Source organism: Bos indicus x Bos taurus, chromosome 12, assembly GCF_003369695.1.
Source record: "Bos indicus x Bos taurus breed Angus x Brahman F1 hybrid chromosome 12, Bos_hybrid_MaternalHap_v2.0, whole genome shotgun sequence".
Taxonomy (NCBI): Eukaryota; Metazoa; Chordata; class Mammalia; order Artiodactyla; family Bovidae; genus Bos; species Bos indicus x Bos taurus.
The window spans coordinates 70,887,028-70,901,790 of record NC_040087.1 but is presented as its reverse complement, the minus strand read 5'-3'; the positions used below and the strand labels follow the sequence as shown (position 1 = coordinate 70,901,790).

The 14,763-nt window shown below is 38.5% G+C and overlaps 1 protein-coding gene across 3 annotated transcripts in view; it reads right to left on the bottom strand.

Moving 5' to 3' along the window:
• LOC113902485 (multidrug resistance-associated protein 4-like) overlaps positions 1-14,763 on the bottom strand; it is a 157,691-nt gene that overhangs the window by 31,695 nt on the left and 111,233 nt on the right. Inside the window, exons 26-27 of one of the 3 annotated variants that reach the window (XM_027557821.1) lie at positions 10,009-10,164; positions 2,075-2,164 (exon numbers count right to left, since the gene is read on the bottom strand). In XM_027557821.1, the coding sequence (XP_027413622.1) occupies positions 2,075-2,164; positions 10,009-10,164 (246 nt within the window). Of the gene's footprint in view, positions 1-2,074; positions 2,165-10,008; positions 10,165-14,763 lie in introns of those variants that run through there. The other 2 variants (XM_027557822.1, XM_027557823.1) reach the window with 2 other exon arrangements.

The window sequence follows — 14,763 nt, the reverse complement described above, 5'->3', positions numbered from 1 at the left end:
GCATAAAAGACTCACAAACTTAAATGAAATCAGAGGTGCACTGTTTTTCAGGCAGGAGAAGGTGAAGCAATCGACCCAATTTAAGAAAACAAAATCCACATGCTGCTGAAAAGCAGGGTGGGTGTATAAAGACTCAGTGGTGACATCCTTCAGAAACCAGAATTACTGGCTAGAAATGGTCATACTTCCAAATCTGCCTGCTTACAGTCAAGGCTCATCTGCATATTACAGATTTCAGAGCTTCCCTGGAAGGGTGACACTAAATGACAAATACACCAATTCAAACCAACATGAACAATAAATCTCTCAGATTTGTGTTACAACAACAACAAAGATTAAAACATATATATGCCACACTTCTCTGAAATGAAAAGATCAATCAAACACTCAGTAGTTATTTAGGTAGAGTGTTTTCCCTGTGTTGTCCTCTAAGAGTGTTACAGTATCTGGTCTTCCATTTAGATTTTCAATCTACTTTGAGTTTAGTTTTGTATATGGTATCAGGGAGTGTTCTAATTTTATTCTTTTACACATAGCTGTCCAGTTTTCCCACACCACTTACTGAAGAGACTGCCTTTTCTCCATTGTATATTCTTGCTTCCTTTGTCATAGGTTAGATGACCACAGGTATGTGAGTTCATCTCTGAGCTTTCCATCCTGTTCCATTGATCTGTATTTCTGTTTTTGTGCCAGTGCCATACCATCTTGATTACTCTAGCTCTGTATTAAACTAGTGAAAAAGTTCATTTAAGTTTTCCATAAAATCTTATGTAACAAACATTTTGGTCAACTCAATAATATATTCTGAAGTCAGGGAACCTAATTTCTCCAGCTTCATTTTTATTTCTTAAGGCTGCTTTGGCTACTTGGGATCTTTTGTGTTTCCATTAAAACTGTAAAATTTTTGGCTCTAATTCCATGAAAAATGCCACTGGTAGTTTGACAGGGATTGTATTGAGTCTGCAGATTCTTTGGGTGTATAGTCATTTTCACAATATTGTTTCTTCCAATCCAAGAACATGGTATATCCCTCCATCTGTTTTGTGTCATCTTTGATTTCTTTTGTCAGTATCTTGTAGTTTTATGAGCACAGGTCTTTTGTCTCCTTAGGTAGGTTTATTCCTAGGTATTTTATTATTTTTGTTGCAATGGTAAATGAGATTGTTTTCTTAATTCCTCTTTCTGATCTTTCATCGTTAATGTATAGAAATGCTCATTCTTACTTTTTAAAAGCAAAAGACTACGTATGGAAAAACCACTGCAATATTGTAAAGTAATTAGCTCCAATTAAAATAAATAAATTACAGAAAAGAAGTCTACGGTTTCTGCCATCAGTAGAACTGATTTGTAAAAGGAGTGCAAAATCACAAACTAGTCTGTATTAAAATACAAACTGACAGCAACTTAATAGTCATATTTTCTTTTCATGCAAGGGTGAAGAAATTCAAAGAAATGGAACAAGGGAAAACATGACACAAATAACAGAAAATTCTCTAGAAATGAACCTACCCATATAAAAGCTGAGCAGATGTTCCAGGGTTCTGTTATCTGCATTTATGCTACAGCATTAAAATGACATAATTGCCAATAAATAATCATCATTAATTCTGACTATATAATTTACCTTTATAAACACTTTCCTATGAAACTTCTATATTTTATTAGTATGATCTTATTTATATCTTTTAGTTAATAAGGAAAAAATACTATTGTCTCCACTTAGGAGATGTTTCCTAAGACCAGAGGAATAAAACGAATATTGGAATGTAATGGAGTAATTAATTCAGTAGGTCACTAGTAGAATTTGATCCCACAGTTTCAACATCTAATTGAGTACTCTGCTAAGGACAAGATAATGTGTCTATTTGTTCAGGGTTCTAGGAAAACAGCTAAAATGAAAACATGTCATATTATATTGTTGATTTTCACCATCATCAATACACACATTTTTAAGCATACCCATGTCATCAGTGTTTTCCTATTACTGAAGTCAGTTAAACTGACATGCTCCCCTTAATTATCTGCAATGCTCTAAATATAAACACACATATACAGATGCTAACAAGTTAATTACCTCTTCTAAGGCATTCCACAATTCATTATCCGTATGCTCATTAAAGGGATCCAGATTTTCCCTCATTGTTCCAGTGAATAAAACAGGTTCCTAAATATGCCAAAACAATGAGTGTTATTACCTTAATCTCTTTTTATTTTATTCTAATGTGTACAGACTGTCAAAATTAAAATACAAAAAAACATCTAAATTAATTATTAATAATAAAGTTGCAAATGTATGTTTACAAAACAGTATCTCTAAAATAATTTTCCATTGTACAAAGTGTGCTACAAAATATCTTCTGAACTACTGAACACTAACAGAAGAAAGTGATAAAGAAGTTTTTTTCATCTTAAGGAAAAAACTGAAGACAAAGGAAGACTTTATTTAAAAAAAAAAAAATACCACCCTGGTAATAAATATCTGTTTAAACACTCACACAAACTGAGGAAATAATTACATGAGAAACTTAACATCAAGATGTTAATTGTCAATCCTGGTGTGACTGGGAAATACCAACAGCATGATTAGTAGAGGTTTGTGCCTCAAAGCAAACCATTAAATATTTACACATTAGCACTGAAGAATAAACTAGGCTATTTTCTCCATTGGTCAGACTGTCTTCTAGGATCTGGAATCTCTCCACATGTGTGAAATGAACATCCCCACATGTGCAAGGGGAACGTCAGCTCCTGGGGTCTGCAGCACCTCTGTCCATGGAGAGATCATCTCTGATTTTGGTATCAGCTGGCCCCCACGTTCTCTCACATGTGTGTTAGGGTGACCTGCCTCATAGAACTTCATTATTAACTGCAAGGCCAAGAGGACCTGAAACCCACTGTGACCTGTGTCATGATACTTTAATTTAAATTAGTTCTTCCTAGTCCTCTGCTTCAGGAGGAGCCACAAGTAAATTAATCTGGGAATATATGTCTCTTCTTGGCCTCAAGAGAGAATCCTGTACATAAGCTAATGTAGGCCATATACATTTTCTTCTGGAAGGCTCAGTAAGCCAGGTCATAAGAATATGGGCAGAAGAGAAGAGCCCAATTGGCTCCTTTCAGTGAAGGGGGCAGGACAAGTGGAGGCACATGTGTGGGAACAAGAGGAGACATGACTCCTCCACAAGTGCCCAGAACTGCTTGGAATCCCCACGTTCAAATCCTGGCTGGCATTGGGGCTGGACTTTCCTCCTCACTTCACAAAAACCTGAGAGGAAAGATGAAGAAGACAGACATTTCTTTTCCCTAATCATGAGGAAGAATGATACTCAGGAAGCCTTCCAATCCTTCCTTCAGTATGGTCTCAGTTTTAAGTCTAGTGAGAGAGAAATGAATACAGAAAACTCAAGGTGTGCCACCAAAAAAAGACATACTCCTGAGCAAAATCCACAATTAAAAAGACATTATAAAGGGAGATTTAATTGCACAAAGTTGATTAAGTGGCCAATATGCTTCCAAAGCACTGAAAATCACTACTCATACAATATTTCAGAATGAGTACTTGTCGGGAGCCACATTAGGCATTGCTAACAAAATGGAGGCACGGCCCCAACCCCCTCTCCTCATACTGCAGGCACGGTCCTGGGATGAAGGAGTTAGGTCCTGTCATTTTGACTTATTTTTTCCTTTCTTCAGTTGAATTGGCTGCAAAGAATGTTAAGGTGGTTATTGTTCTTGAGAGGAGCATGAGAAGGCACAAAGCCTTCTGCAGTTGTGCCCAGAGAATAATCCATAAAGTTAACCACTGACATTTGTTCAAGGATCTTTACAAAGAGCATTCCAGGATGAGCATGTAGGCCGCAGCTTGAGGCCATGGGAAGGATTATTATCTGAGACCTGTTTGTGAGGGAAATGTTTATGGCAAAGGAAGTTTGCTGAGTTTAGGGTTTAGGAATAATTAAGAATAGTTAGAAGCTAAAAGTTTAAGGAATGTTGTAGTGTTAGCATATTTTACTATAGCTTGTAGGGATTAGGAATTTTAGAATTAATAGCTATAAGCCTTTTTAGGAGATAGTGAGTTTAGGAAATTAGGGGCAAGCAGGATTTAGAAAGATAAGAAATAAACTGAGGAATGTGGTATGCAGCCCAGACATAAGCATGAGTTACAATGTAATCACAAGTAATCACATTCTGAGAGAATCACTGAGGCAGGAACTCTGTTTGAAGGGCAACAATGAGACAATTAATTTGGATGAGGGGGAACTGAAAATGTCAAACCTCTGACCTAATGTTTTGTCAAAGTATAAAAGAGAACCTGGAGCTTGAAATAAACATGTTCCTTTTCAGGGGAATAACCATAATTCTACTTCAGATTTTTATAAAAACTTGTTACTCTTTGTAATTATCAACCTTAAGATTCCCACATGCAGGTGATTTCTCATCCTTCACCTGTCTCCATGAGTTTTACACAAGCGACATAGCCAGGCGAGGGGAGGCTGGTCCCCAATATTCCTCCTCCTTCCCTTCTCCATCTTCCCTTCATTTTCCAGTTTCTTTCAAGTAAGCAGGCTACTCCCTGCATATAATCTCAATCTCAATTGAACTACTTCAGATCCTGAGCACAAAGAACACGCATACTTCAGCTACCTATTGTGGTTCTGGAAATTTGTTAAGAAGAACTTTCATTTTAGATTATTCCTAAAATTTTGAACAGAAGTTGAGGAGTATCTTCTTAAAAACACAGAATTCATCTTTGAAAGTTCACCCCAGGACTGATGGTCTATGTCCCCACTCCCCTGTCTCTGCTCCTACCCAGGTCCTTGTTACCATCACAATTCCCCAGTTCTGACCTGTTCATGCAGGGTAAGCAGTGACGGGGAAGAGCCTGGGAGGAAGAGAGAACACCATGGAAGCTCCCTGCTTTCTGGATCACAAGGACCTGGGATCCAGGGAAGATGGTGTGGGCCTGGCTCAGCTAAGAGGGGCAACTCAAAGAAAGAGCCCTGGGCTCCCCCTCTGCAGAATCTGCTCTCAGCTTCCTAAGTTTCCTATATTGGGGTGCTGAGACACAAGCATCACTGCTTCCTACTCATTTGTGGGGAAGACAAATGTAAGTTTTTGCACTTAGACAAGTAAATTCAGGCAACCAAACTAACAGATTTTCTCCACCTCTGCAGCTAGCAAGACGCTGTAAAGACAAAGGGCTCTTGGTTGGGGAGGGATAACATTTTGAGTATCTTCTCCTGACACATATCAGCCCATAACATACAAGTGCATAAACCCATTTCTAAATTGATATTGTCCAAATGAGGGACAGAGCAATAGGAATAGTATCTTCTGGCTTTGTTCTATACTTATTCATTCTTTCTATGGTTTGGGGAGTCCTTTCAAGTGGGATGGTAGGGAAAATGGCAAAAATATCTGATGAGTACAACACAGTTGAAGAATTGATGCTTTTAATTGTGGTGTTGGAGAAGATTCTTGAGAGGCCCTTGGACTGCAAGGAGATCAAACCAGTCACTCCTAAAGGAAATCAACCTTGAATATTCACTGGAAGGACTGATACTGAAGCTGAAGCTTCAATACTTTGGCCATCTGATGTGAAGAGCTGACTCACTGGAAAAGACCCTGATGCTGGGAAAGACTGAAGACAGGAGGAGAGGGGGATGCCATTGGTTGGATGGCATCACCGACTCGATGGACATGAGTTCGAGTAAGCTCCATGAGTTGGTGATGGACAGGGAATCCTGGTGTGCTGCAGTCCATGGGGTCACAAAGAGTCGGACATGACTGAGAAGTGGACAAGGTGGAGACTGGAGAGCGTAGGTCTCTGTTATATGACTAGTACTTTGGATTTTACTCTGCTGCAATGGGAGTCTTTGGAGATAAAACTGAAACTCTTCGCTATACAACTGAAACACTGTGAATCAACTATACTTCAATTAAAAAAAATAGACACACATAAAATTTGAATCCTGGTTCTGCCCCTTACTTGAAAAATAGGATAAGCTCCCAGTAACTCAGTTTTTAAATCTGTCAGATAAAGATAACAACAAATTGTGAGGATTAAGCAGGAAATTGTGGGATAAGAAACTAAAATGTTTTAAAAATTCCATAAACTTTAGGAATTATTATTAATATTCTTGTAACTTGTCAGGGACTGTAACAAGCACTAGAGGAACAGAAATGAGAGATATAGGCCCTGTCCTCAAAGAGAGAAAGAAAATAGTCAAGAGTGTGGAGAGGGCTGAGAAAAAGGCTGGAGGTTTTGGTGGGGGATTGGAAAGTAAGATCATGTACAAGGTGATAGTCAGGAAATAAGCTGGTGGGAGGAAAGCCAGAAATCAAAATACAAAAAAATTTTAGTCTGAGTTCTTGCTCTTGGTGGAAAATGTTAGATATATTTCTCTGTTATGCTTTTCGCCAAAATTCCTATTGTGTTTTTTTGTTTGTTTGTTTTTGTTTCTTTGCCCTACTATTAATATTTATGTAACAATTCAGTTTTTATTATTAAGCAATAAATATAAAGAAAATCACCAAAGACCATGAACACATAAACAGAAATTAAAGAGAAAAGTCATTTCAGAAGGTGTTACTGTTTTTACTTAAGTAGAAACAATACCCAAAAGGCCAGTGCCCTGATTCTTAAGAATAATAACAGTTCCTGATGAATGAACATTCCTAAGAATGAGACATGGGCACAAACATTATCTCACTAAGTTACATCTTCACAAATCTGTGGGTCCATGATTTCCAGAATGGGTTTAAGGATGAGGATGTTGACGCTTGGCAGCCAAGTTACATCATCAAGGCCTCACAGTCGACGAGGCAGAGCAGGAATAAACTGTGGGTCACACTGACACTGGGTCTACACTACCATTCTATCCCCGTGTGCCTCCTGAATGGCTTACTGGGAATCTTTACACTGAAATTTCTCTCCAGATTCTTTTTCTTTAATCAACCAACACTGCACCTTGGAGACAAAGGCATAAAAAGTGGAATCTACATGGATACAAAGCTTAGCACTATTCTGTAAACACACTCTCTGGAGTATGTACCTAGAACATTCTCCAAGGAAGGATGGAACCCAACAGAACAGAACCAAAACATGCTGAGGTCAAGGCATGTTTAGTCCTTGCTCAGATGTGCTTCCAAATATTATTGGCAGAGCCAAGAATCATCCAATGTTATTTATTTACAGTTATTTTATGTATACAAACATGCAACTTTTTCCTATTAAGAAGCATTAAAAATAATGCAGGGCATGTTTCTAAAGCTTTGCATCCAATGATATGAAAGGAATTTACAGACATGCCCTTTATTTCTACTAACTAATCTCACATGACCATTTTAGCGATGAGTACCATCAGAACATAAAACTTGGGAATCTAAGCTCATTTATTTTATACTGTAACCATAAGTCATAAATCTAATAGCCAGAGGAAATCTTTAAATATGGGGACTGAATGTGCTGAAACATTCTTCCCATTTTTCCTGAAAGGGATACCTTTGAAAAAAAATTTTTTTCAATTGTGATAAAATATACATAAAATTTGCTGGATTAACTTTAAATGCACAGTCCAGTGATGCTAAATACATTCATATTGTTGTACAGCCATCACCACCACCCAGCCGGAGATCTCCTTTCATCTTAAGGAACTGAAACTCTGTACCCATTAAACAACATCTCCCCTCTCCTGGCCACTCCTGGCACCCACCATTCTACATCCTGCATCCATGAATTTGCTATTCTAGGTAACTCCTATTAGTAGAATCATACAGTATTTGCCCTTTGTAAATGACTTATTTCACTTAGCTTAATTTTTTCAAGGTTCATCTGTGCTATAGCATGTGTCAGAATTTTCCTCTTTATTCAGGCTGAGTAATATTCTACTGTATGTGTATGCACCACATTTTGTTTGTTGACTCATCTGTCAATGGACACTTGAGTGCCTCCACCTTTTTGCTGTTGAGAGTAATGTTGCTATAACAAACACGTTCCAGTATCTCTTCAAGACCTTTCTTCCAATTCTTTGGGGTTTATAGTCTAAAGTAGAATTGCTAGGTAGGTAATAGACTATGGTTTTTCCAGTGGTCATGTATGGATGTGAGAGTTGGACTGTGAAGAAAGCTGAGCACTGAGAAATTGATACTTTTGAACTGTGGTGTTGGGGAAGACTCTTGAGAGTCCCTTGGACTGCAAGGAGATCCAACCAGTCCATTCTAAAGGAGATCAGTCCTCGGTGTTCATTGGAAGGACTGATGCTGAAGCTGAAACTCCAATACTTTGGCCACCTCATGTGAAGAGTTGACTCATTGAAAAAGGCCCTGATGCTGGGAGGGATTGGGGGAAGGAGGAGAAGGGGACGACAGAGGATGAGATGGCTGGACGGCATCACCGACTCGATGGACAAGAGTTTGAGTAAACTCTGGGAGTCGGTGATGGACAGGGAGGCCTAGCCTGCTGCGATTCATGGGGTCACAAAGAGTCGGACATGACTGAGAGACTGAACTGAACTGAACTGATGACAATTCCATCATTAACTTTTCAGAGCAACCACCAAGTTGATTTCCATAGTAGCTGGACTATTTTACATTGCTATCAGCAATGAACAAGTATTCTAATTTCTCTACATCCTTGCCAATGCTTATCACTTTCATTTTTCTCTCTTTTTTCTTTGATAACAGACATCTTAAGGGGTGTGAGGTGGCATTTCACTAGAGTCTGAAAAGAATATCTTGGTTTTAAAATTACTTTGAGTAATTCCAGGTATTTTTGAGGTCACGGGTAGGTAGCAACACTTGTACCCAAGTCCACATTCGCGTTCCTTTGGGAGCCATGTTGTACATGCTTCCTGATAAACAGGTATTTCAGGACACATTGCACCCACATTCCAGGAAGCACATTTGCCTGGCTCATTCTCTCTCCTCTCCTCTCTGTTTCTCATCTCAAGAGGGTATTTTTCCGAGCTTTCTTTGATGGGCAAATGATTACTAAGTATATAAATAAAAAACTCAATTTTTTTTTTAATAAGCATGTTGTCAAAGCAGTGGGCAGGATGATAGATGAGGACACAGGAACTATGTTGCCCTTGGCTATATACTTGGAGGATAGTAATTCTCAGTAAGTATCATGGAATTATGTTCAGTGAATGAACCACAAGGAAAGACAGGAGTGTCTACCCATCCATATAATCCAGTCTCCAAAACTCTCCCTGAAAGTTATACTACTTTACGAAGAAGAAGAAAAGAGAACAGAATGAGAGCCCAGGAAGAGATGGCCAACTCAACACTCCACCATCACAGCAGGCACATATGGGTCTACATGAAGCACTTCACACTCACTGACCTATTTTGTCCTCACAACAGATTGAGGGATTGGTCCTGTTATCTGCCTTGTAAGACAGAGAAAACCAAGATAAACAGAGACAGAATTCTGAGTCCCCTGCTCTTCCTCACTATTCTGTATTGCATCCCTGGTGAAAATTATTCATTAATGGCTAAATTGTCAGTCTCCCCAAAGCATCTATATATCCTATAATTCTCAAAGCCCCACAATTTCACAGAAAGTTCTCCAAGGAGATATCACTTTTGAAAAGATGTCCTCATTTCCCACAGCAAAATTATATCTATAAGACACTTATTAATAAAATCCATGTTTCCCTATAGGAAATTCTGCAGTGCTAAGCAAACTGTTTATCCTTCTGTTCTCAGAATTATGTGATTATCAGTGGATAACATTGTGGAAACTGAGCAAGTCTGAGTCCAGAAATCTATCTCAGTAAGTTATTAAATCACATGCACACAAAACTAACAGATGAAAACAAAACAAAACAAAACCTGGTATCCAATGAAAGTGTTTGTTGAAAATACCTCCTGCTAAAAATATGCTCTATTGGGTAAAAAAGGATCAACTCATTCACTTAACTTGAAAAGACCAATTGAATTAAAAGCACTTAAACTTTAGACACCTTATGAAAAGAACATGTGAGAGTGCTCTGCTATGCATACCTGAAGTGCAACTGACATTTTCTTCCTTAAATCGTGCAGTCCAATCCTGGTTGTCAAGATGTCATCAATATAAATGCTACCTCCAGGTTCTGACAATCTAAAAAGGGCAGCAATGAGGGAACTTTTTCCAGCTCCTGTTCTTCCCACAATGCCAACCTGTAAAGAGACCCAGGGGGATGAAGAATTAACAGGATGCACAAAACCCAGGAAAACCCTGATTGTTGAAGATGAATTTTAAAAGTTCTATTATATGTAAAGAATAGTCTATAAGTTTCTCAAGCATGGCCCTGCTGACATTTTGGACCGGATAATTCATTGTTGAGGGTTGGGGGCCTGTCCTGTATATTGTAGGATGATTAACAGTAGCCATGAACCCACTAGATACCAGATGCAACGCCCAAAACTGTGGCAACCAAAAATGACAGAAATTCACAAATGTCCCTAAATGAGACCACCATCATCTCTAGAATACACAATATAAAGTATAATGACTTTTATGCCTTCTATTCAGATTTCCCTGAGTAAATGCTTAATATGCAGAAAATTGTTTGTTTTCTATAATTATCACATAGTATCCATTATGTGGTATGTTAGAGGGGGAGACATGTATGTTTATGTGTTATATATGTGTATTTGTTTCTGTGTATGTATGTAACTAACATCCATAAATAAAGGAAGAAGATGACTTAAATAACCTGACTGTAGTGAAAACCCAGCAGTCTCCTAAGTGGCCCATAAGAAGTCAATTTTAAATTAGTTTTATTCCTACTCCCTGTGTAATTTGACCTTTAGAATTACATGGGTAATTTTACAGAGATATCAACAAGTCAAGTCAGAAGGATTATACACAAACAAATATTCACTTTCTCAGGGGTATGTTATTTATTTAAGAGGAATTATTCTTCGGCAGAAAAATGAAATCACTTCCTGATATTAAATACCTTAATTACATTTTATCTTGAAAGGAAACTTCTTCACATATAAAATGCCGGTCTTAGTCTTGAAAGACAGAGCCCAGTAGACAAAATGTACATAATGAGACCAACAACAACACAGACAATATTTGATATTTACATTGGACCTTTCATCGGAGTAGTTCAAAAGACATTTTATTAATACATTAATACTTAAAATTGAACCTTGGAAAAACACATGTCAAGCGTCAGTCTATTTATTAAAAGCAAAGCAGAGAGAAACTAAATGCACTAACAGTAAGGTTAAAGAATCAATACAATGTAGGTAAAATGCTGGTGGTTGGTAGTTTAGCTGCTAAGTCGTGTCTGACTCTTGCAGCCCATGGACTATCACCTGCCAGACTCCTCTGTCCATGGGATTCTCCAGGCAAGAATACTGGAGTGGGTTGCCATTTCCTTTTCCTAGGTAAAATGCTGGTGGGGGATAAAACCACATTCAAATATATATGCAGAAACTGGCCTTTTTTACCAATGAATTTTAAAGTGAAAGAAAGCATTAGATGATCAGTCGTGTCCAACTCTTTGCAATCCCATGGACTGTGGCCTGCCAGGCTCCTCTGTCCATGGAATTCTCCAGGAAAGAATACTAGAGTGGGTTGCCATTTCCTACTCCAGGGGATCTTTCTGACCCAGGGATGGAACCCGGGTCTCCTACTTTGCAGGCAGATTCTCTACCGTCTGAGCCACCTAGGAAGCCCAACTGCAAATTTTCTGAAGGAAGCTTTCCAAGAGATGATTTCACCTCTATGTAAAATCTGGAATTGATGAGAGTGTAAGATATGCTTGAATCATTTGTAAATCAGTAAAGTTTTAAAACACCTGGCTTTAAATAAAGAAGAAATAAATCTTTCTGAGTAATATAATCAGAATGCTTAGAACTTTTCATGTTTTCTGATTTGAAAACCTCTGAAGTTTCACATCTTAGTCTGTAAAATCAATCATGGCACTTCAAAAAAGAATTTATCTTTATAGAAATTAAATGTAACAAAAGTGGGTTCAGCTAATTTTATTATCTTATAAAGATAATGCAATGACTATAAGATATTTTGATATTGTTCAGTAGTGTCTGACTCTTTGCAACCCCATGGACTACAGCATGCCAGGTTTCCCTGTCCTTCCCTATCTCCTGGAGTTTGCTCAAACTCATGTCCATTGAATCGTGATGCCACCCAACCATTTCATCCTTTGTTGTCCCCTTCTCCTCCTGCCTTCAGTCTTTCCCAGCATCAGGGTCTTTTCCAATGAGTTGGCTCTTTGTGTCAGGTGGCCAAAGTACTGGAGCTTCAGCATCAGTTCTTCCAATGAATATTCAGGACTGATTGCCTTTAGGATTGAATGGTTTGATCTCCTTGCTGTTCAAGGGACTCTCAAGAGTCTTCTCCAGCACCCCAGTTCAAAAATATCAATTCTTCAGTGCCCAGCCTTCTTTATGACCCAACCCTTATATCCGTACATGACTACTGGAAATACCATCGCTTTGACTATACGCACATTTGTCAGCAAAGTAGTGTCTCTGCTTTTAAATATTCTGTCTAGGTTTGTCATAGCTTTTCTTCTAAGGAGCAAGTGTCTTCTAATTTCATGGCTGCAGTCACCATCCACAGTGAGTTTCTGAGCCTAAGAAAATAAAGTCTATCACTCTTTTCATTGTTTCTCCATCTATTTGACATGAAGTGATGGAACCAGATGCTGTGATCTTAGTTTTTTGCATGTTGTTTTAAGCCAGATTTTTCACCCTCCTCTTTCACCTTCATCAAAAGGCTCTTTAGTTCCTCTTTGCTTTCTGCCATTCAGGTGGTATCATCTGCTTATCTGAGGTTACCGATATTTCTCCTGGCACTCTTGATTCCAGCTTGTGCTTCATCCAGCCCAGCATTTCACATTCTGTACTCTGCATTAAGTTGAATAAGCAGGGTGATGATATACACCCTTGAGGTACTCCTTTCCCAATTTTGAACCAGTCCATTGCTCCATGTCTGGTTCTAACTGTTGCTTCTTGATCTGCATACAGGCTTCTCAGGACATTTTGTACCTTATGTTAAACCCTAATTCATATAATATAGATGGGCCATTCTCTGCATATAGGCAGGTCATGGTATGTATTTATGTGGCTCGTGCATTCTGTGTACAGGCAGGCCTCAAAGATATTTTGAATATCAAAATAAACCAAGTTATATGAATGTTTTGTTTCTCTGTGCAAATAAAAGTTATGTTTATACTATACTGTAGTCTAGTGATGTACAATAGCATTATATATAAAAAATGTGCTTACCTCAATTTCAAATACTTTATTGTTAAAAGAATGCTAACCATCTAAGCATTTATAGGGTAATAACATTAAAAGCCACTGATCATAGATCGAGATAATAAATATAATAATAATAAAATGGTTTGAAATACTGCAAGAATTATCAAAATCTGACAGAGACACGAAGTGAGCAAATGCTATAGGAAAAATGGTGCCAGTGTACTTGCCTGACACAGCGTTGCCATAAATGTCCATTTTTTTAAAAGCATTATCTGTGAAGCACAGTAAAACAGGTGGGCCTATATTTCTGAGTGTCCTTAAACATAAATCAACACACATCAGGACACAGGTGAGAACTGATCTGTGAGAATTTGTATATGTTCTCATGTTATCAGCTCCACCAAAACTGATCCATCTGTGCAAATGGGAACATCTGTAAACTTTGCATAAATGGACTGAGATATGTAGGGCACCGAGGGCTGTTCATTACCACAGGACTGTGAGTTCCAAACTCCAGTGAAGAGAACTAAAAAACCAGGGGACTTCCCTGACATTCCAGGGGTTAAGAGTCTGTGCTTCTACTGCTGGAGGCATGGATCCGATCCCTGGTCAGGGAACTAAGATTCCACATGCTGCATGGCCTCAGACCCCCCAAAAAGAAAAAGGCAACTCAAAGAAAACCTGATTCTGATTATTCCTAGAGTTCAGTCATCAAAGCTATAGTCCAAATGTCTTTTCTGGGTAACCATAGCGTTTTACCAATTGCCCATGGAGAGTGTCACCAGTGTCAGTAAGCTTACATTCTTCAATCTAAAGACACTTGGGGTCTTCCCTGATGGCTCAGTGGTAAAGAAACTGCCTGCCAATGCAGGAGATGTGGGTTCAATCCCCAGTCCAGGAGAATCCCACATGCTGCAAAGCAACTAAGCCCGTGCGCCACAACTATTAAGCCTGCACTCTAGAATCCATGAACCACAACCATTGAGCCTATGTGCCACAACTATTGAAGCCCTCTCACCCAATAGCCCATGCTCTTAACAAGAGAAGACACCACAGTGAGAAGCCCACACACAGTAACTAGAGAGGTGCCCGAGCAGCAACAGAGACCCAGCCCAGCCAAAAATAAAGAAATAGATACAATTATAAAGACTCTTAAAGAAAATCTTCTGTTATTTGCTTGCAGTGGCCCCTTTATGTTTTTCCAACCAGGTTGCTCTCTTATGATAACACAGCTTGTTAGACACTTGCTCCTGGATCTCTCTTCACGCATCAAACTCAACATAATCAACACCCAATGCTCCACACAAAACCACCCCTTCATCTGTCTCCCCCACTTACTCTCATTACATCTTTCCCAGGCTCACAGTGTTTAAAAAACAAAATAAACTCTTTCCTTAATCATAATCAGTGCAAATGAATTTGAAAAGTAAATAAATACAAGCTATGCCCCAGCACTCTGAAAAAAACATTCTTAAAATGATGTTTTTACTTTCTAGGCTTCTATATGTGTTCTTTTTGTTGTTGCTGTTGTTA